This window comes from Ambystoma mexicanum, chromosome 5p (genome assembly GCF_040938575.1).
Source record: "Ambystoma mexicanum isolate Mex_15411 chromosome 5p, UKY_AmexF1_1, whole genome shotgun sequence".
NCBI classification, from domain to species: domain Eukaryota; kingdom Metazoa; phylum Chordata; class Amphibia; order Caudata; family Ambystomatidae; genus Ambystoma; species Ambystoma mexicanum.
The window spans coordinates 526,163,810-526,186,246 of record NC_090930.1 but is presented as its reverse complement, the minus strand read 5'-3'; the positions used below and the strand labels follow the sequence as shown (position 1 = coordinate 526,186,246).

The 22,437-nt window shown below is 43.4% G+C and overlaps 1 protein-coding gene across 1 annotated transcript in view; it reads right to left on the bottom strand.

Annotated features, from left to right (window-relative positions):
• Nucleotides 1–335: 335 nt before the first annotated feature.
• LOC138481063 (uncharacterized) overlaps nucleotides 336–22,437 on the bottom strand; it is a 344,599-nt gene continuing 322,497 nt past the window's right edge. The window contains exon 7 of the mRNA XM_069612931.1: nucleotides 336–976. Coding sequence (XP_069469032.1) covers nucleotides 845–976 — 132 coding nt within the window. The 3' untranslated portion in view covers nucleotides 336–844. The remainder of the gene's footprint in view (nucleotides 977–22,437) is intronic.

Genomic DNA, 22,437 nt, shown 5'->3' with positions numbered 1-22,437 from the left:
AAAGTGTACTTTGTGCTATATCCCTGAGACTGTGCCAGAGTAGAAAACTGTGTGAGACCAGCATCCGAATTAGAACTAGATCCCTGCTGCCTTATTGTTTAACCAATCCTGACCCCTTTTGGTTTAAATCATTCCAAGATAGGAACAGCCTTTTCGTTCATAGAGACAACCTTACATCCCATATGTGTTCATCCCAAGCTCATCCTGACAACAATAAATAGAGCGGAAACCATATGTTTGTGTCAAGGGTTCTGTTGTATTTTTACTCAAAATTATAAAACCAAATATACTTATAACAACTAATAAATGATCTAAATGAGACACAACCAAGAGGATTCAAGGGATTATGAGTTTAATTTGCGCATGATGATACTTCATTGAAGATAAAAAAAGAGCTGCCAGCAACATGTACAATAACAGGTGATGGTGGGCAAGAAGTCCAAATACTTCTCAATAAACTCTACGTCAACTATGTGTAACCTCGATGTTACAAAAAGGCTTTACACTGTTGAAGAATCTCTGCATGGATCCCTGAAGTAAGGCTACATGACAGGATGGTTGCAAATGCCACAAAATACATTAATACTAAGCAGAAAGCGTAAAATAAGAAGCATCCTATTAGAAATTGCTTTCTTAAATGGGAAATTATATAATTCTGCTAGCAATACATAGCAGGCTTGCCTGATTTTCATAGAGGATGTGGCATGCACAAATATCAGAGTCAACAGCATTGTTTCCCACGCAAAACATAAATTAGAACATCTTTTGATTGAGGTTTTACTAAGTTTAGAAAATGCAACCAATCATTGCAATGTTTATGTTTGCTTTATGTCCTGTGGTCCCTCTAGTAGTCATATTGATTTTTGACCTTTGGACGCCCAAACACAAATGGTCTAGTTGACAGTTGTGCAGGCTCATTTGATGGATATGCATTCAGTTCATAGTCTTCCTTGGGTAGTGCTGGAACATCAAACTTCTGCAAAGAAATAAAACAAGAAAATCGATTTGATAAAAAGAAACATCAACATGTCATTTGTCAGTGCTGAAGACTTCATCCATTCAAAGCTATGCCTAACTACCATGCTTATATTTCGTAATTGAATCTCCAACATAATAAAAAGTTCTATGTCTACTGATGGATCACATTCCCATGGAAGTAAAATACTTTCTTCTTCTCTGCACAATTTGTTTCCCCTTTCAAGGCTCCCTACTTTTTTTTAACATGCATCCTAGTACATTCTTGTGTTGCCCTGAATTGATCAATGAAATTATTTTTGCCTCCCATGTATATTTTATTAGCAGGATAGCTCTGTTTAAGTTCAAGCGGCAGAACCAAATCTCAGTACATGTGTTTTGGACTTCAACCCCAGTACAGGCCCAACGCATAATCTTTAGCAAAGTCAACAATCTTTCTTTATTTTTGCCCCATTGCTTCCCATAAATCCTGTAGGTAAATAGATAGAAATCAGGGTGAGAGATCCGAGAGCAGCTGTCAAGTTTTGAAACTATTTTATTTTGCCTTCAAAAAGATTTTGCACAGATTAGTATTTTTAAACATTTACACAACTTTCGATAAGCACGAAAGTTTAGGTGGACAGATATTTCTTTTTTTGCGAAATACAGATGAGTATCGTCCTCTTTTCTGGCGGAGGAACAATTTTCACAGTGATGCACAAGTATACAATACAAGTGATTCGTGACAGAAGGTTTCAACAGTGCACAGCCCAGGACTGTGATCGGTCCGGGGGTACTAGAACAACAATAGTGAACACAACAATATTTTACACACATATATAAACAGGGGTTGTGCCACAGAAAATCGACACAACAGTGTTTCGGCCAAGCTGGGCTGGGATTAAGCCCGAGGTTGTAGTGGCCTTCATCAGGATGGTTTCTTACTACAGGTTCTGTCCGTAAAAGAAATCTGTGGGGAAGGGAAGAGCTGTCAGGATCTCGGGTAGTTAAGGTTTCATTTACGTATTAATAAATAATGGCTGAATGGTGCCTAAAAATACACTCGGAATGTATTGCCATAGAACAGCTTACCGTCTGCTGTGGTGCAGTGGGGACGCTGTGCTAGAGTCCTGTTATGGTTGCCGGACTCATTGGAGAGATGGGAAGACTCGTATGACTCGGGTCACTTGGGCTATTAATGCCTATGTTCTCTGGGAGCTGTAGAGACAAAGGTAACTATACCATTAGCCCCGCAAGTGGGGGAGTTAGTGTATTTCAAGCAACACGAGGCCCATGTACATCCAGCATGGGAAGTGTTGGACTGGTGACTGTTGGACCTGGAATGATGGACACCGGTGGTGGGGGTGTTTCGTGAGAGTGGTGTTTGTCAGCTAAATGATCGGGTGATGCCTATCGATTTGGTATCCTGTCGGTGGCAGGAATCAAGTTAAAAACGCCACAGTGGACTATGGGCTGTAAAACCCAGTTGACTGTGATTCAAGGTGATACGAGCGTGCAAGAGGAGATACGATTTTGTGGTGGGTGCAAAGTCCGGAGTGCTTGTGCTGGATCAGGATGGAAGCCGGCTGTAGCCATCGCCGTGTTTTTTTGGTATATAAAGTCTTCCAATCTTAGTGCAAGCATGGTGCTGTCGTGCGCGTTAAAAATGTCTACCAGAAGGCTACAGGTTTCTACAGCGCACGAGTAGGACTATAAAAGGACAGTGGATTAGGTAGGAAATGCTGGAGGTACCTAGGCTGTCTGTTCCGAACTGTCTGAATGAGAGAAAGAGCATAAATCAACAGGGTGACTTACCGAAGCCTGTTGTGGCAATGTCTGTGCTCCTCGCGGTAATGGATGCTACTGTGGAGTGCAGACACCATAGGTTAAAAACAGCTCAGCAGGGCCGGTCAGCCAATGGGGTGCCCAATGGAGAGTAGGGTAGGGCAAAGATAGGACTGAGTAATGGCCGTGGTTATTGGTGTTCACCATGGGCCAATAAGGAGGAGGTATGACAAGCAACAGAAATGACCCGTATGAGTGAGCTTGCGAGGGGGCTCGGAAGGTACCCGTCTAGTACAGCTAGTGTGGAAAAATCCACAAATACGTAAGACAGTATAGGCAATATAGTTTCTTATTTGATAAATTTGAGGCGGGAGTGTTAGGGAGAATTCTCTGTTTAGGCTGAATTTCCTAACCTAGTGAGTCCCCCAGCAGCTTTGCTGGATTTTTGGGGTTTATTTTTTTCTCCTGCCAGGAGTGAGACTCTTTTACCCTCACTCCTGGACATGACTTGAGAGTGTTTTCTGTGACTTGCTGTGTGCTTATGGGCTAGGGGGTAATTTTCCCCATAGGCCATCATTGGTTTTTGGAACGTGTGTTACACAGCACCCTCAGTGCAGTAACACAGGGGTGTCTTAGAGACCCCCAATCATAGACTCCACACCCTGGGACTGACTACTGTCTCCCTGGGTCAGTAAAGTTACCATTGACTTTACTAGTCTTAACTTAGGAACTTAACCAGTACAAACCATCTTACTGTGGAAGTACTGGTAGGGGCAATTAGATTGCCCCTGGGTCTGTTGTCGAGGGGGTACTGTCCCGTCCCCCCTCGCCGAGTTCTGGCTGGTGGCAGTGGATACCACGGAAATATTCCACCGGAATATTTCCCAATGGGATTTCCCATTGTTTTTAATGCACCACTTTTTGGTGCAATGTTAAGATACCGCCGGTTTATTTATTTAATATAAATTCACCGGTTGGGATTCTTGCCAGAACTCGCCGCCAAAATGGCGTCTAGGTTCACTTCAGTAACCCTGAACCCGAGTCGAGCCTTTGTTCCACTTTTGGCGGGCTTCTGCACAGAAGCCCTCCAAAGTGGTGCCATTCTGTCTGGGTACCACAGGGGGTGTGGGAGGGGGTTTCGGCACCCTGGACTGAGTTGCCTTGCCAACTCATGTCGCACTCTAGTGTGATTGGCCCAAGTGGTGAGCCACCCCGCTCACCACTTAGCATGGTTGAGTGACAGCTAGGCTGCATGAATGGGGGTTTGCTGCATAAAAGCAGGGTTTTTGGGACTGGTTCTTCAGAAGTCGCCACAGGACCTAAGAAGCCGAAGAGGGAGAAGCCGAGCCGACCTGCCAAGACGACACCACCGGTGGAGCCCTGCGGAACCGTCTCACCACTTTCCCGACGACAGAGGAGATCTCCCGCCGGAGAGTCTTCTTCCCTTAACTGGTGGGGACAACCAGTTGCTGCCTTCTTTTTGCCGTCCCGAAGCATCTCGTGGCCGCCTTGCCTGTGCCAAGCACCCCGGCAACCGGGATACCACTTTTTACCTCAACCGCGAAAGAGGGGTAAAACCCTTTGTGTGCGGAAAACTCCACGGCTGGCCTCATCCCTGGTAGTGCAACGACCTTCAGCTGTCCTCCACGTCGAGATCACCTCTTCCTCTGGACGACGCCGCGACTTGCACCCACTACCAGGAACGACTACCACCGCTGGAGGATCTTTTCCACTTTTAAAGGTACTGTGTTCCGCCCGGCCTCCCTTGCCACCGATTGTACGGGGTAGATTTAGTCCTCGGCTCTCGAACCTGGGTAGGCCTGGGACACCCTAACTAAACTTTTCGGAAACGTAGTAAAACCTTTTCTACTCACCTGCAAAGACTTGTGACATTGTGTGATCTTGGGCATGTTTTCGCCTGGCTCCCTCTAAAGTGGGCCCCGAACTAATTTTCCTTGTTCCACAATTAACTGCCTTTTCTAACCTTATGTGAAAAGTGTTTTACCTTACTGCTCTCTTATTTCTGCCTTTTCCCTCCCTTTTTTTAACTTGTTGGAGTACCATCTAACGTTAAGCGCTCACCTCTGGTTGGAAATAAGTGGTGTTAACTTAGAATTGTCCAACAAATGATTAGGGATGTACATATGAGTAATAGTAACTGTGTTTTGACTTCCTTACCTTTTTCTGTGCTAGTGTAATTTATGAGTGTGTCTTTAATAAATAAGTTTATACTTTTACACCTAGCTCTGGTCAGTGTTTGCTTGTACTACTGGGCCTCTGTACCTATTGTGTATCCTCTGTATACTGTCTAACTCTTCTTGAGGGAAGTCTGACTGCTCAGCCACAGCTACCACAGTGAATCTGTGTGGTGCAGACTGCTACCAAGTGGGTTTACTGCCAACACCTGTAGTCTTAAATCTTTTGCAGTGGTCCCAGAGGGAACTGCACAGGTTTCTGCCTAACAGGGACCATACAATGTTGTGTGTACACAGTTGTTCAATGGCATATATGTTGATGTTAGAATCTGCAAGAAAAATGCAAAACATACAGTGTCAAATAGAGGACAGTAGGATGTGAACCAGTACTCGGGGATGACCTGTACTGGACAATCGCCAAATGGAATCTACGGGGGTAACTTAGTCCCAGAAGTGTTTCCACTCTACGGTGATATTAAGTCCAGTCCTTACTGTGTCCAGTCTGTGGACCCATTTCTGTTCGAGCCTCGTGAGCGCTAGATTGATATCACCTCCTCTTCTTTGTTGTTGTAGTTGTTGTAAGATGGTCCAGGTAAATTGCTCATTGGTGTGGCCTTATCTGCTGTAATGCTCCACTAGTGGTTTATCCTGTATGGAGTTTTTGATGCACGATCGATGTTCACTTATCCTTTGTTTAATGGGTCTGGTTGTTTTCCCAATGTAAATGAGCTTGCATGGACACTTTATCACATAGATTACGTTTTTGCTTTTGCAATTTGTATGGCTTTGCATTGCCCAGATGAAATTTTTATACGTGAATGTCTTGCTGGTCTTGGTGTAGCGACATGCGACGCACTTTCCACATGAGTAGTGTCCTACTATGGGCGGTAAGCCCCATAGTGTGTCTTGTTGTTTTTCCGGTTCGAGAAATGTGTGTACCAACATATCTCTAAGGTTCCTGTTCTTTTTAAAAGCAAATAAAGGTTTTTTGTCCAAGGTGCCTTTGTTTTTAATCAGGTGCCAATGCTTGTTTATGGTGGTTTTTAGCAAGTTGCTGATAGGGTTGAACGTGGTGACACAGACCGTCCGGTCTATGGGTTCCTTGGTGTTGTTGCTAAAAACCACCATAAACAAGCATTGGCACCTGATTAAAAACAAAGGCACCTTGGACAAAAAACCTTTATTTGCTTTTAAAAAGAACAGGAACCTTAGAGATATGTTGGTACACACATTTCTCGAACCGGAAAAACAACAAGACACACTATGGGGCCTACCGCACATAGTAGGACACTACTCATGTGGAAAGTGCGTTGCATGTCGCTACACCAAGACCAGCAAGACATTCACGTATAAAAATTTCATCTGGACAATGCAAAGCCATACAAATTGCGAAAGCAAAAACGTAATCTATGTGATAAAGTGTCCATGCGAGCTCATTTACATTGGGAAAACAACCAGACCCATTAAACAAAGGATAAGTGAACATCGATCGTGCATCAAAAACTCCATACAGGATAAACCACTAGTGGAGCATTACAGCAGAAAAGGCCACACCAATGAGCAATTTACCTGGACCATCTTACAACTACAACAACAAAGAAGAGGAGGTGATATCAATCTAGCGCTCACAAGGCTGGAACAGAAATGGGTCCACAGACTGGACACAGTAAGGACTGGACTTAATATCACCGTAGAGTGGAAACACTTCTGGGACTAAGTTACCCCCGTAGATTCCATTTGGCGATTGTCCAGTACAGGTCATCCCCGAGTACTGGTTCACATCCTACTGTCCTCTATTTGACACTGTATGTTTTGCATTTTTCTTGCAGATTTTAACATCAACATATATGCCATTGAACAACTGTGTACACACAACATTGTATGGTCCCGCCTCAAATTTATCAAATAAGAAACTATATTGCCTATACTGTCTTACGTATTTGTGGATTTTTCCACACTAGCTGTACTAGACGGGTACCTTCCGAGCCCCCTCGCAAGCTCACTCATACGGGTCATTTCTGTTGCTTGTCATACCTCCTCCTTATTGGCCCATGGTGAACACCAATAACCACAGCCATTACTCAGTCCTATCTTTGCCCTACCCTACTCTCCATTGGGCACCCCATTGGCTGACCGGCCCTGCTGAGCTGTTTTTAACCTATGGTGTCTGCACTCCGCAGTAGCATCCATTACCGCGAGGAGCACAGACATTGCCACAACAAGCTTCGGTAAGTCACCCTGTTGATTTATGCTCTTTCTCTCATTCAGACAGTTCGGAACAGACAGCCTAGGTACCTCCAGCATTTCCTACCTAATCCACTGTCCTTTTATAGTCCTACTCGTGCGCTGTAGAAACCTTTAGCCTTCTGGTAGACATTTTTAACGCGCACGACAGCACCATGCTTGCACTAAGATTGGAAGACTTTATATACCAAAAAAACACGGCGATGGCTACAGCCGGCTTCCATCCTGATCCAGCACAAGCACTCCGGACTTTGCACCCACCACAAAATCGTATCTCCTCTTGCACGCTCGTATCACCTTGAATCACAGTCAACTGGGTTTTACAGCCCATAGTCCACTGTGGCGTTTTTAACTTGATTCCTGCCACCGACAGGATACCAAATCGATAGGCATCACCCGATCATTTAGCTGACAAACACCACTCTCACGAGACACCCCCACCACCGGTGTCCATCATTCCAGGTCCAACAGTCACCAGTCCAACACTTCCAATGCTGGATGTACATGGGCCTTGTGTTGCTTGAAATACACTAACTCCCCCACTTGCGGGGCTAATGGTATACTTACCTTTGTCTCTACAGCTCCCAGAGACCATAGGCATTAATAGCCCAAGTGACCCGAGTCATACGAGTCTTCCCATCTCTCCAATGAGTCCGGCAACCATAACAGGACTCTAGCACAGCGTCCCCGCTGCACCACAGCAGACGGTAAGCTGTTCTATGGCAATACACTCCGAGTGTATTTTTAGGCACCATTCAGCCATTATTTATTAATACGTAAATGAAACCTTAACTACCCGAGATCCTGACAGCTCTTCCCTTCCCCACAGATTTCTTTTACGGACAGAACCTGTAGTAAGAAACCATCCTGATGAAGGCCACTACAACCTCGGGCTTAATCCCAGCCCAGCTTGGCCGAAACACCGTTGTGTCGATTTTCTGTGGCACAACCCCTGTTTATATATGTTTGTAAAATATTGTTGTGTTCACTATTGTTGTTCTAGTACCCCCGGATCGATCACAGTCCTGGGCTGCGCACTGTTGACACCTTCTGTCACCAATCACTTGTATTGTATACTCGTGCATCACTGTGAAAATTGTTCCTCCGCCAGAAAAGAGGACGATACTCATCTGTATTTCGCAAAAAAAGAAATATCTGTCCACCTAACCTTTCGTGCTTATCGAAAGTTGTGTAAATGTTTAAAAATACTAATCTGTGCAAAATCTTTTTGAAGGCAAAATAAAATAGCTTCAAAACTTGACAGCTGCTCTCGGATCTCTCACCCTGATTTCTATCTATTTACCTACAAGTACCCTCCTGGGCATATCAGGACTTCGCCAGGCGCCCTTTATATACTCTTCCCATAAATCCTGACACAGAAAATTAATACAAACCTGTATGATTGTGAGGCTATATGTGTGCCTAAATCCAGATATGCAGGTTGTTCAGTATTCTTGTCAAGAGCCCCTGGGCTCTCTATCTCCAGAGCCAATTTATATGGAATACAGGTAGGTACAGATCCATTTTTTTATTTTTTATTTACTTAATTCAATTTACAAGAAATTTGTACAAGAAAAAGAAAAAGAATTTGTACCTTTCCCCTCCCTCCTCCCTCCTCACCAGCTGAAAAAGTTCCTTAAGACAAAAAACAAAGAAATTTAGAAAACTTGATACAAATCCAGATCTCTCAGTCAAGTCTTAATTACAATCCTGAAGCTTCCAGTTCATAAAGAATTGGGAAATCGCTATCACATATGAAGTATTGTCCCCCTCTATTAGTCGGTTCCACCCCTCCTCTTCTCCACATATTCTCGACTCTTTAAATAAATGTCCCAAATGTGTGGTTCTCAGCTTTGACAGTGTTGTACATGACAATAAAAGATGTTGGAGTGTCTCCGTTTGGTCTTTCTTTTTACAGAAACGACAACTGTTATCAAGTTGATACAGCAGCCCACTTTTCTAGAGGCGCTGTTAAATGGCTAGAATCCTTCTTAAGCGACAGAACCAGCAGAGTATTCACTCCCTCTGCAGCTGCGGACCCTACCCCTATCATGTGTGGAGTCCCTCGGGATTCTTGTGTGTTTCCCACCCTCTACAATATATTCACCAAGCCATTGTTCGATGATCTGGACCTTCTGGGTGTCACCTACACTAACTACACAGATGACACTCAGATTCTCCTCCCGCTTTCTGGGGATCATGGCAAAGACCTGGCGCTGGTGAATAGAATTTATCTCATCATTCAGGCATGGATGGCCACTCACAGCCTATGCCTGAATGATGACAAGACAGAGCTGATAATCCTTGGCTCCCCATCCAATATCTCCAAACTAGGGCATGAATATGCCTCTTTCATCATTGACGGTAATAACACAATCGTCTCCAAGGAGGTAAAAATTCTTGGTTTCTACCTGGATGCAACGATGTCCTTTACCAAACAACTAAATTCTCTGGCACGACCTACTGCGAGATTATAAATTGTGTATAGTTCCAACTAACTAGTTGTAAATTATTCTGCCTCCAAGTGCAACCCAAGTCTTGTATATTGTATTATATTGTACTATTTCAGATGTAATGTCGACAGTTCGTATTTTGCCTGTATATCTGTAACATTTGTAAGCTTCGCATATCCTTCTGCGACCTGCTACTCCTGGGTCTGGTGCGCCGATAAATGCAATAAACAAGCAAACAAACAAGTGTTATTTTTCTTATAGCTCTGATCTCATTTGTTGAAAGAAGATTCATTCGAACTTGTAAAAAGATGTTTCTCAAAGACTTATTTGGGAACTTATTTAAGTACTTCAGTAGATCGTTTAGGCCCCTTGTTGTTGGTGGCAGGTGGCTTATCAGTTTACTTCTGTGTTTTAAGGATATTGTCTGTATCCAATCTCGTTCCCACAATGTTTGTTTTACTTTGTTTGAGTTTTGAATGAGTTCTTCTTCAGAGCTATCTATTTCTTCCAGGATTTTTTGATTTTCTTTCACCCAGGTCATCAATAAGTTGCTTTTTTGTTCTTTAATTTAATTTTTGTGTGACTGATGGACATTTCATTTGGAGAGTTGCTAGTTATGGTCTTCCTATATAGAATTATTGTGTTACTGGCAACCATCGACTCCAATGATTGCAAACACAGTTCCTGACGTATAGTCGCTACTGGTGTTGACGCTGGTATATTCAGGGTATTTCTCCAGAAGAGACCTTCTATGCGTTTCCAAAATTCTTGTGGTATCGTCAGCATAGCATCTGCACCGTAGAGTAGGGAGGGAACCACCTTTCCCTTATAGAATTGTACCAGGGGAGTTGCTGTAAATCGACTGAATCTTCTGTCTATTGCTTTGGCCTGACTTGCCAACTTCCTCGCTCTTTCCAAAAGATGGTTTTGCATTGGAGCTCTTGTTTGTTATTACTTGGTATTACCCCCATGTATTTAAATTCCTTCACTTGTTCAATCTTCTCCTCCTCCAGGGTCCATCTAAAGGTCTCAGTATGGTTGTTTTGTTCCTCCATAGTCATGACTTTAGTTTTAACCTTATTGATGTCCAAATTGTTCTTCTTTATATAAGTCGCCAGTTCATTTAGTTGGCGCTGGAGGCCAATTGGGGTGTAGTCCAATAAAATAAGGTCATCCGCGTAAAGCAGTCTTGAGATCCTAGTCTTCCCTACTACCGGGGTACAGATCCATTGACATGCCATGAAAGAATAAATAACTAAATAAATAAATGGGGGTCTTATGATCCAGTAGCTGATATATACATTTTAAGGAAATTGTTGAGAGACAGATGAATACGTCATTCATAACGTCCGTCCCGCCCCTGACTCCATACTGTAGAAATGAGACGAGTACGTCATTTATGGCGTCAGTCACTTTCCCGCCTAAATACCGCAAGCCAGAGACACATCACTTACTAAGACAACTCTACCGACCTTATCCTGGAAGTATTGAGGAAGAGATGAATCTGCTACAAAGTCAAGATGAACTGAACATGGTGTAACTAAAGATGACGAGAACAAGTGACATCACTGCCAAATTGATACACGTAGACACACAAGACATGAAGCAAATATGCACTAACCATGAAGAAGTGCAGACATTAGGTCCAACGTGCATTTAGAAATGAAGAATGTTACCAACATTCAATAGACACTAGAAACATATCATAATCAATGTATACACTGCGGCGCAAGATGAACGATACACAGTAATAGCTTGCTTAATGTAGAAATGCAATGGTAACGAGTGGCCATATTGAATAAAATGGAAAGCGAAAACACATTATGGTGAATGGAGAACCTGAAGATGCCTGGAAGCTGCAGGGAGATTCGATTTGCTGAATTAGCTGAAATACAGACATGTGCAGGCCAGACAGTGGCTATGCGGCTCCCTTCCAAGGTTACTGCAGAAAAGGGAGGTCTGGATAGCTCTAAAGATGAGTAGAAGATAATAATTCCAAAGTGCAAGGCACATTTCTCTTTGATTAAGGAAAGAACAAGCAACCTTTGAGTGCCAGGTGCCGGCTAATTAAAAGCTTAATATTGCAGGAAGAATAGCTTGATCAAGTCTCCAGTGGCCAGAGAAGGTAATGACACTCATGTTAATAAGAGCTAAAATCCTAGAAAAAGCTGAGCAGAATAATTCAAAACATGGTCTCTTCACATGTGACCCATAATTAGAGAACAGTGTCCATTCATTAGAGCCAGACACAGATAAGAAGTTCCCTTAACTCACCAGAGGTTCTCAGAGTAAAAGGTGCCAGGGAAGGCCAAGTTCAAAGTTACAAGTCCTGGCTTGAGGCCTAGGAAATCAGGGTTGGTGTCTTATTCAAATGGAAAAGCAGCTCTTTGATGTCACTCCCCCTATTACTATTTTTGCTCAAGGTGCTGATGAACTGCCAAGTGTTCAAGGTTGGAAAAGCCAATGACAACCAATCAGCGCTCTCCAATGATGCTGTCTTGCAATTGTTGCAGTAGCCAATAATCTGTTGTTACAATGCTGTCTTTCTTACTTTTTTCATTTTAGGTGTGGTATGAGGTAGGGCCATCAGATATCTGTAACCAATGAAGAAAGTACCACTTACACATACTATATGTAGACAAATCCCCTAACCAATCGCAAGGCCCTGAAGGTTTTTGTAACCAAGATTGCAGTGTGATATCAATTGTGACATATTTTCTACTCTTAAACTGTTGTCATGATTGAGAAGGACGAGAGCATGGAGACTTTGTTGTTTATTGCTGTCCCTGTTTCATAATATTAATAAAACAGGCCTTCGTCAATTAACTTGACTCTTATGTTATTGGATGCAGGATTTCCCGGCCTGTCTGTTCCGCTTAGGACTGGGGATTTCCAATCCACGTTTACAACATGTCTTCAATAGATTACATAATTAGAATGCAAAAGTTTCATTCTAGATCCCTCCAAATTACCTGACAGGGCTTAATTAACTCTTCTTGTTAGCTTTGCAACACTGTCTCCCCTTACTGCAAGGCTGAGTATTACAAAGTGATTGGCAGCTTTACCTTCCAGTCAGGCCTGGATGATCCAATAGGGCCTGGGCTCACACAGTGCAGACATGGCTGAGAGCAGGGATTTTGTGAGCTCACTAGAATCTACTCACGCAATGTACCCAGAATTCTCTGAGGTTCAATCCCGACTAGAAAAAAATGTAAAGAAAAAACCTTCCAGCCCTCAGTATTCCCTTTGGAAAGCTCGACTTCCACTTTCTACTTTGTTGAAAACACTGCCTTATCAGAAGCAGACCTAGGAATGGCTAGTTTAGTCATGAGTTTGATACCAGTACACAATTACTATAAATGTAAAACCAAAAAGGGAAAAAAGGTAGCTGCGGGGTATGCTGGAAACGGACAATAACTGGTATGTTAGTCTCAGAGTAGAAAAGCCTCCGAAAAGGCGAAACAACTCAAGTTGTACATTGTAAAAGTGAATGTTTGAGAGGTACTGAGTTGTCAGATGGCCATCACAGCAGAAAACAAAACTTGCCTCAGGCAAAAAGTGAAGAGATGGAAACAAAGGCTCCCTTTTGCATTTAAGAATGAGTATGCAGGCATCCATGAATGGAATGATTTCGAAGAGTTCTTGGATGAGGGAAAGGTATTTAAAAAATAGAACAATGTGAATGAGCAAATTTCATTTAGTAAATCCAAAAACAAGGCTATGTATTCGAAATAGAATAGATGGTTCATGTTTCATTCAGATGGGATCCATTAACCCAAATAAAAGGCTTTTCCAATCATCATCTACGGTTTATAACAGTTTATTCTGCCCATACCACAGCCGTCATTAATCTTCTGCAAAAGGATAAGGCATTCGAAGGAACTTCACAAGCAGGTAATGCTTTGTGTGTTCTCAAGGAAGTTTTTATGACCACACGTGTGCAAATACCTACAGACAACACCAAACACTTTATAGGCAATAGGTAACATTCTACCACAAACAACTGGTTGTACAGAGCAGTGTATCGCTTACTTGACTTGCAAACAGTAGCTTGTGAACGAAATTATTAGACTATAGAAAAAGTGTTACTAGCTACACATGAAGCACTCCAAGAATGGAGACATTACTGGAAAGGCTGGACTATATCAGGTATTCGGTCAGACTGACCACAGAAACCTTAAGTGCCTTCAATCTATGCCCTGTCCTCGTAGTCATCAAGCTCGTTGAACCTTTTTCTTTCCACGGTTTGGCTTCGACAATGCATCCACGCTAAGCATTTTGATTCATTGAGCAAACTCCCTATCCCTATCTTGATCCATTGCTTAATAAAAGCAATTTTGTCATAGAACATATTTATAATGCTTCTGTGATCTTTTGCTAAGCAAATGGGTCTAGCTGCTTCAGATGATGATCAACCAAAGGAAATCATGTGGAAGATCGATTATTGCATGTCCAAGAATGCAAGTACATACTGGTGCAGTGCCTTCATATATTGGTGCGATATGGATTCCATGATTGACCCCTTGCAGAACACAGAGGCATGCGAACAACAACAAAATTGATTTCACTCAACTTCTGGTTGTGTAAGCGAACGCCTGCCACTGAAGTCCGTATATATTCATGTCCATCTGTGCACATAGATTCGTTTTCTGACACCAGTTGATATTGTACACACTTAAGAGGTTCCGCTAGATCCTTGGCACACGGTTGCCATATGTTATGCTAAGTTATGTTAAATGTTTTTATTTTTTTATCATTATGTTGCAGCTGAAACAAATCGACTTTTCATAAAATAATACATTAGTTCAATTCTTCTTGCAGAAAGTAAGATAAAAAGAAGAGAAGAAAAGACTCAACTAAAACAATGCAGCACATTCCAATTAAACAGAATAAAAATACAATATTAAACAGCCAGACAGTCTAGCTTGTGCAATAGCTTTAGAACTTCATTGGTTAGTAGATGTTCATGCCCCGCAATGTATCTCTCACAGAAGTCGCTGTATACAGGCATTCCTCCCGATGTACAAAACGTTTCAGGAATCTAATTCTGAGCTCTTGGGTGCTGATACACTCCATCAAGACATGTTTTAGGGTCTGTCGCAGGGGCTTTTTGCAGAAGAGACAAGCGATGTTATCTGGGAGTACTTGTTTTCTGAGCCATTTTATCTCTCCAGTGGACAGAAGGTTCAAGCTGATCTCAGAAAGTTTGATCTGCCAATGGAGTTCGGAAACCTCCTGAGGTACTTTGCGCGGTAACCCCTTTGCCTAGCTAATTCAGACAGATGTTTGGCAACTTTGGAGTTGTAAGCTTGTGTTATGGTAGTTGTCCAATCATGCTTGTGCATCAAGGTTCTGATTTTTTGTGGATGGTGTGTAATTCATTCTTTGTACAATGAATGTGTATTAGCATCTTTTTGTGCGACACCAGCTAGCTCATTTAGGAAATTATTGGAGTTATTGTTTAGCACTCTATTGATGTTTTCAGTGAGAAAGCCAAGATGAGCAAGCCGTATGGACCTGAACAGCGAGAGAATCTTCCTGTCTACTTGGGCTTGCATGGAGGAGAGACCTAGCTCATATCTTAAGCAGTAGACTGGGAGGCTCAAAGGTAAGCCAAGTGCTCTTTTCCAAATGCGGCCTTCCAGCCTCCACAATTTACATGCTTGGTCATAGGGTTTGTCAAATGAGAAATTATATCGTGCCTCCTATTGCAATGAATATATGTATATTGGCCTACGCCAAGCAGCTTGTAAGCCACTTGCGAAGAAATCCATGTTGCAAGGTCCTGACCTTAAAATCAATGTAAGCTGCCATTTTAGGTCAATCCGCCATTTTAGGTTCGCTCTGTAAAGTCACCCTGTGAGTTAAAATGGTGGACGATGTTATTCCGAAATACAACATGGCCGTCTTGACCTCTGTGTGTAGCTAATATGTAACTTGCCTGCAGGCCACTTGTTGAGGTCATGAACTGAGACCTTGTCCTTCGTTGACCTGTGTGTAAAGGATTACTCGTGCAATGAAACTAATCCAAGAGCATATGTTAAGAACAATGTATTCAAATACTGAACTGAGAACACTTGTTTAACTACATTGTATTAATGTTTGAGAAGACTTGTATGAGGAATCCCAGAATACACAGTTGCCGTGTAGGCTTGTTGATGTATGTATTAAAGGCAAACTAGTTACATGTGGATATGCGAACTCGGCATGAACCCTAGATCAGTAATGTATTAGAGGAATATTAACCCGAAGTAGGGTTGGACATTGTGTTCGCAAATAGTATAAAAGAGCAATGAATCGTAATGTACAGCGTCTCTCACTGAACACACTGAACCACGCTGGAGTTCATTGTGTTGTACTGAGGGCCGATAGCTATCTGTTTCTTTTCTTGGAAAACTGTTCAGTATAAAATAAAGTACTTTGTATGTTCCTTTGTAACCCATGTTCGGTATATTTCCTTTTGGGGTACTCGGCCTCGATATTTTGATTTTGTTTTCTCAGGTTGACTTTGACACCATAAAGTAAGGAAGGAATTACGTCCGATTTATAAAACTTTACCAGCGGAAGTAGTGAAAAACGACAAAAAGAAGACAGCAGTTTCTTCATTTAGCATATTAGTTGGTCAGCCTTGGAATCCAAGGTAAGCTCAAGTGACGCTAGAGTGGGAAAAGCCCTCACTTTGAAGCCCAGATATGTGATCTCGTTGGCAATTGGTAATGTCTAGTTGTTCAATATCCATGTGAAACTTGGGGAATTTTTGCTGGGCCATTTGAATTTGACTATTTATGTCTTGACCAAATTGATGGCCAGATCATTAATTTTTGCATAAGTCTCTAGAGCTTTTAGCATTCTTTGAAGGCCGATGGGAGCGTAATCTAAAAGAAATAAGTCGTCCACATACGCGATCCAGTTTAGTCTTTCACCCCCAATTCTCCAACTGTTTAATGCAGACTGACCAATAGCCTCTCCCAGATCTGCTCAGTATAAATTGAAAAGGAGGGAGGCTATTATGCAACTCTGACAGGCCTCTCTTTCAGTGGTTATTGCATGGGTTAGGTGCCTTTCCAGATTCAATCTCACTTGGAGTTTTGATGTATCCTGAAATGAGACTATTATCGTTAGAAGGCACATGGGGATTCCCCATGTTTTAGGTTTATTCCACAGGCGCTCTCTTTTTTTAGTGTTGAACGCCTATGATAAATCTACCCATGCACCATACAAGGTGGGTCCCCCTTTGAGCAAGATTTCTTTCGCTTGCCATGCTCATGATCATGATCAGCCCATTTAGAGATTTTCCTATGGCCTTTCGGAAACCCAGTTGGTGTTTGGATAGGATTACCTTGCTGTCGACCCACTCTTCTAAGTCCTTTAATATGAGACCTCAGAAGATCTTACTATCGACGTCTAGAAGGGTGATCGGGTGATAGTTCCTAGGATCTGCCCGATCACCCTTCTTATAGATGGAAATTACGACTGCTCGTTTCCATGACTCTGGCATGCTTTTGCGTCTGAGGATTTCTCCAAACAAACTTTCTAGAATGGATGCCCACAGGTCTATGTTGTGTTTCATAATTTGGTTAGACAGTCCGTTGGGACCAACTGCCTGAGAGGAGGAAGCTTTCTTAATCAGATGTGTTATGTCCTCCTTTGTTATAGAGACCTGCCAAGGGACACCTGGATCAATTTCGAATGACTCATCAGAGGGCTTCTTGTACAAGTTAGTAAAGAAGTCACACCATATTGATTCTGGGACAGTATTGCCCTTAATCATGCCTTGTGGGACATACAGATTTTTCACTATGGTTCAGAATTTCTAGAATCTTATTGTTGTAGGGACTCGAGCATTAACTCGCCATCATTCTGAAGGAGTAGCTCTCTTTGGCTTCTCGATCAGTTTCTATATTTGTTTTTTAGGGATTTGAGTTGGTCTGCATAATCTGTCTGGCTGTAGCTTTTGCATTTGAGAGAGCGAATAGCTTTTCTTAAATCACTTTTTTTTTGTGCGGTCTTATCGTCATAGACATGATTAGGTTTTTTGTTTTCCCTGGTCTTGGGGGATCTAGGTCATGCAAAAAAGTGAATGTAGGACTTTGGAGAGCAGAGTTCTTGTATTTCTAAGTCGCTTGCCGATTCCCAATGATGTTTGATTTTTGATTCAGAACAGTATCATTTTTCCTAAACTTTCTGATATGATTTCTGCCTTGACTGACAGCGATTTCTGATGTGTACATGTTTATTTTTGTATTCTGTGGGAAGGCACATTTTGCAACTAGCATGTTGTGATCACTGGCTGACTGGTGAAGAATTTGAAAGCAGATGCATTTGGGAAAGAGCATGTTTGACAGAAACATGTAGTCAACAATGGAGCCCTTGGTTCCATGCCCAGAGGTGAGTTTGAGGGATGTCACCCTCCATATTCCCATTTGCCATTGTGAGTGTCCAGTCATTCATGAATAAGACCTATAGCTTGCCTTTGTTATTTTACATGTTAAACTGATTTAATTACTGCGGATACATTGTGAATTCAAGTCAACATTAATCAGCAATGTGTAATCCTTATGCATAGTCTCAACAGTAAGAATGACTGACATTAAGGATTGAAGGAATGATGTTTGAGTTGTCAAGGCCGGGTTCCAATATACACAAATGACCGCTATCTTGACTGGGACTTTGGTGTTTTCAATTGTTATACCAATGGCCAGTATGCCAGCTAACTTGTTGCTAATGAGAAAGGATCTTGGTATCGTGGAGTTGTGAACTGCGATTAGGATGCGCCCGTTGGTCGGCCACCCTTCTCATTGAGTGCGAGTTGACTGTAAATTCAGAAGTCATCTACTCCTAAATGACTCATCAGCCATGTTTACTGGAACAGGACAAGGTCAAAGTTATCAAAGGTTAAGGTGTCATGATGCCTACCCCCGGGGACCCAGACCAAGTCCAGCAACCCCGGAAGCAGGCATCAAGTTATCCTAAGCAAGCCCAACAACCCCTGCTAGGGGCTATTTGGGTCCAGTCCTGGCGCCTCTGGCGCCAGGCTCATATGGAGAGTCAGTCCTGGTGCCATAGGCGCAAGGCTCATAGATTAAAACTTACCTGATGCAGACCATGCTGCAAACTTACCTGATGCAGGCCATGCTGCAAGAGCTCCAAGCCAAAAGAGGCTTGGAAGGGACTACTTTACTTAGGGACTATTTTTTACTCGGGCGGGGCTGGGGAGGAATACTTACCTGGGACTACTTTGGAGGCTATTTAAACCACGCCCGAAGAGCAGCACACGCTTCACGTTATTCTGCATCCAGCAGCGTAACGCTCACCGTGCCTGCAAGTCTGCATCCAGCCTTCTGCCACGCCCGCCTCGAGTTTGAAGCTCCTAGAAAGAGGGAGAAAGAAGAAGAAAAGGTTAGAACAAGAGCAATACCTTTGATCCTTACCTGAATTCCCAATCCATCGCGCCTTCGAGCTGGAAGAAAGAAGTTATTTTATGCACGTCGCCTCGCCTGCTGCAGCGCCGCGCTGAACTCACCGGCCTTCGCAGCATCTTCACATTCCACCGCATCCTCCTGCATGTTCCCGCCGCACTCCAGCACCTAAGGAGAAGACAAGAACAGCAAGGTGAGCCAAGTGATACACAGAGGAATATTAGTTACCCCCCCATAGACTTACCTGATTTTACCACCGGGGGTACTATTCCTCTTCACGGGTCGGCGCAGCTTCCACTGCATCTTCGCCGAACCCCGGCCCCTAAGGGGAAACAAAAGGACAGCAAGGTGAAACAAAGGGACTAACAAGGGGAACCCTCCTCACCACTATAGACTTACCTGATTTTACCGCCGGAGGTATTATTCCCTGAGACTTCATACCTCCTCTTAGCGCCTGAATAAGGGAGAAAGCAACGGGTTACATATTGACATTATTTTATCGAACTGTGTTGGAAAATACAAACCCTTACCAGAATACTACCGGTTGCCACGAGGAACTCTTCATTAGGGTCAAGCTGCAACCTGCAAGGAATCGGACAAGAGTGAACAGTCAGGCATTTGAACTCTTACGAACTTTATACTTACGGCGTCTTGCCGGGAATCACGGAGTCAATATTGTTCTGAAACTCACCAATTCCTTCGAGCCAATGAAGCAACTGGTTATCAATGCGCCCCTGCGCTCAATGCAGGATGGAGAGCTCATCTTTTCAAACCATCAGGTGAGACTATAAGAGGGGACATCAAAGGTGATCTGTGGGGAGAACAGCGGGGGTGGGTGGATTCACGCTCAACTCCACGGGTGGTTAATTCCCTTTCTCCATTTGCAGAAGAATATTCATACGGGCCAAGAAAATGAAGCTAGGTGGGCCAGTCCAGTCCGTCATCTCGGCCCTACGCGTCACATTGGTGGAGACCGCAGCTGTCCAGTTCCGATTAACGCCTCTGTGGGAGCCAAGTGAGTGTAACAGAACGCAAAGCCTACACACAAATTCCCACCCGGGCGTTATGGATACCTCAGAGACTGACCAATTGGCCCAATTACATGGGGAACTGAGGGCTGAAGTGCATTCTGCCTGTCAAGAAACCAATGCTCTTAGGAGAGAACTGATTTTGTCAAAGGAGCGAACTGATGACCTTGCAAAGCAACTATTGCAAAGCCAGGCTGGACAAGCACCCCTACCTGGTTCTGGGGGAAATCCAGCTCCTGTGTTATCGAGTAACCCTGTGCAAATAAACCTACCAGGAAATATTCCATTAGCTCCACCCGAACGCTTTGCAGAAGATCCCAAAAGGTTTGCCGTGTTTATGAACCAATGCCGCTTGCACTTTTTATGCAGACCTGGAGCCTTCCCAAACGATCAAGCCAAGGTAGCCTTTGTATTGTCATATTTCAGCGGCAGTGCAGCTGATAGGTCAATTCCACTAGTTACTCAGGATGACCCAATTCTTCGGGATTTTCAGGGCTTTCAAACGAGCATGGAAAGACTATTTGGCTGGCACTCCCAAGGACAGGCCCTGGATAACGAACTTTTGTCCCTATGACAGGGTAACCAGGACCTTCTATCCTACATCGCAACCTTTAATAGGTTGATAGTGGAAACTGGATGGCCTGAGGTAAAACGAATCACGTTATTTCATCGAGGGCTTCGAGGAGAACTCAAGGATGTCTTGGCTCAAGTCGTGAACCCACCTCAAGACTGCGCTGAATATATAGACTTAGTGGTCCAGTTAGATCACAGACTTCAGAACAGAAAGGCTGATCGAGCCAAGTTTGAGAATCGGGTGTTGGTCAAAACCCACGCTAACCCCAAAGGAGCAGATGCTTCAGAACCCATGCAAATCGGAGGGGTTAAAGGATCCTTAACCCAGAAGGAAAGAGAAAGGAGATGGCAAATGCAATTGTGTCTATATTGTGGAACTTCTGGGCATTTTCTACGGGATTGCCCTGTAAAACCACCCAAGAAGGTGGTAGGATCTGCTGATAAAAGCCATATGGAGTCAGACTCGGGAAACGACCACGCCCGACAAGAGTAGAGGTCTGCTTGCCGAGCTTGAAGAAGGATACTCAGACCTCGCATTTCATCATACCAATGGTCCTCGTAGATCCAGGGCAGCCATCGCGTATGCACGCAGTAAGGGCATACATTGATAGCAGGGCCATAGGAAACTATGTGGACTATGAATTGGCTTCCAGGATGAATCTACCTCTCTGCCGAAAAACCACCTCAGATGTCATCACCACAGTCGATGGAACTGAAATTGCCTCTGGGCCTGTAACTCATTCCACCGCAGAGATGACACTATTGGGTCAGGATGGGCATCGAGGGACTATTGTGTTTGATCTAATCAAAGCCCCACAGTTCCAAATAATACTGGGGATACCTTGGTTGGAAACACATAATCCTTGTATTGATTGGCGAGAGAAGAGAATAACCTTCCCGGATTGTGCACAAACCTGTTACCCAAAGAAAAGTCAGAATGCAGGCCTGGCCACAATAACCACAGCAGTCATGCAACTACCTCCAGAATACCAAGAATTCCAGGATGTCTTCCAAAAAGAACAGGCAAACACCTTACCTCCTCACAGATCATACGATTGTCAAATCGATCTCATACCCGGTGCACAACCCCCTTGTAGCAGGATCTATGCCCTTATGGAACCTGAGAACCTTCACCTACGACAATACTTAGACCAGTACCTTGCCAATGGCTTTATTCGCCCATCCAAGTCCCCTGCATCTTCAGCTTTGTTCTTCGTGCCCAAAAAGGAAGGTGACCTCAGAACGTGCATGGACTACCGCGCATTGAACCAGATAACTGTTAAGAACCGTTACCCATTGCCTCTGATCCCTGAACTACTAGACCAAGTGAAGGATGCTTGTATATACACTAAATTAGATCTCCGGGGGGCATACCATCTGGTACGTGTAAAAGAAGGCGACGAATGGAAGACTGCTTTCCGCACTAAGTATGGGTTATTCGAATACCAGGTGATGCCTTTCGGGTTGTGCAATGCACCAGCAGCCTTCCAATACTTCATGAACGATGTCCTTCGTGAACTCATTGACGTTTGTGTTGTCGTATATATCGATGATATTCTAGTATACTCTTCTTCAGAATCTGACCATGTGAAGCACGTTTGAGCAGTCCTTAAGAAATTGCGCCAGCACAAACTATATGCGAAACTGGAAAAATGACTTTTTCATGCCACAGAAGTTGAATTCCTTGGGTTTATCCTGACCCCAAAGGGAGTCCTAATGGACTCACGAAAGGTGGACGCAATCCTTAAGTGGCCATCACCAAGTTCAGTTAAAGGAGTACAAAGCA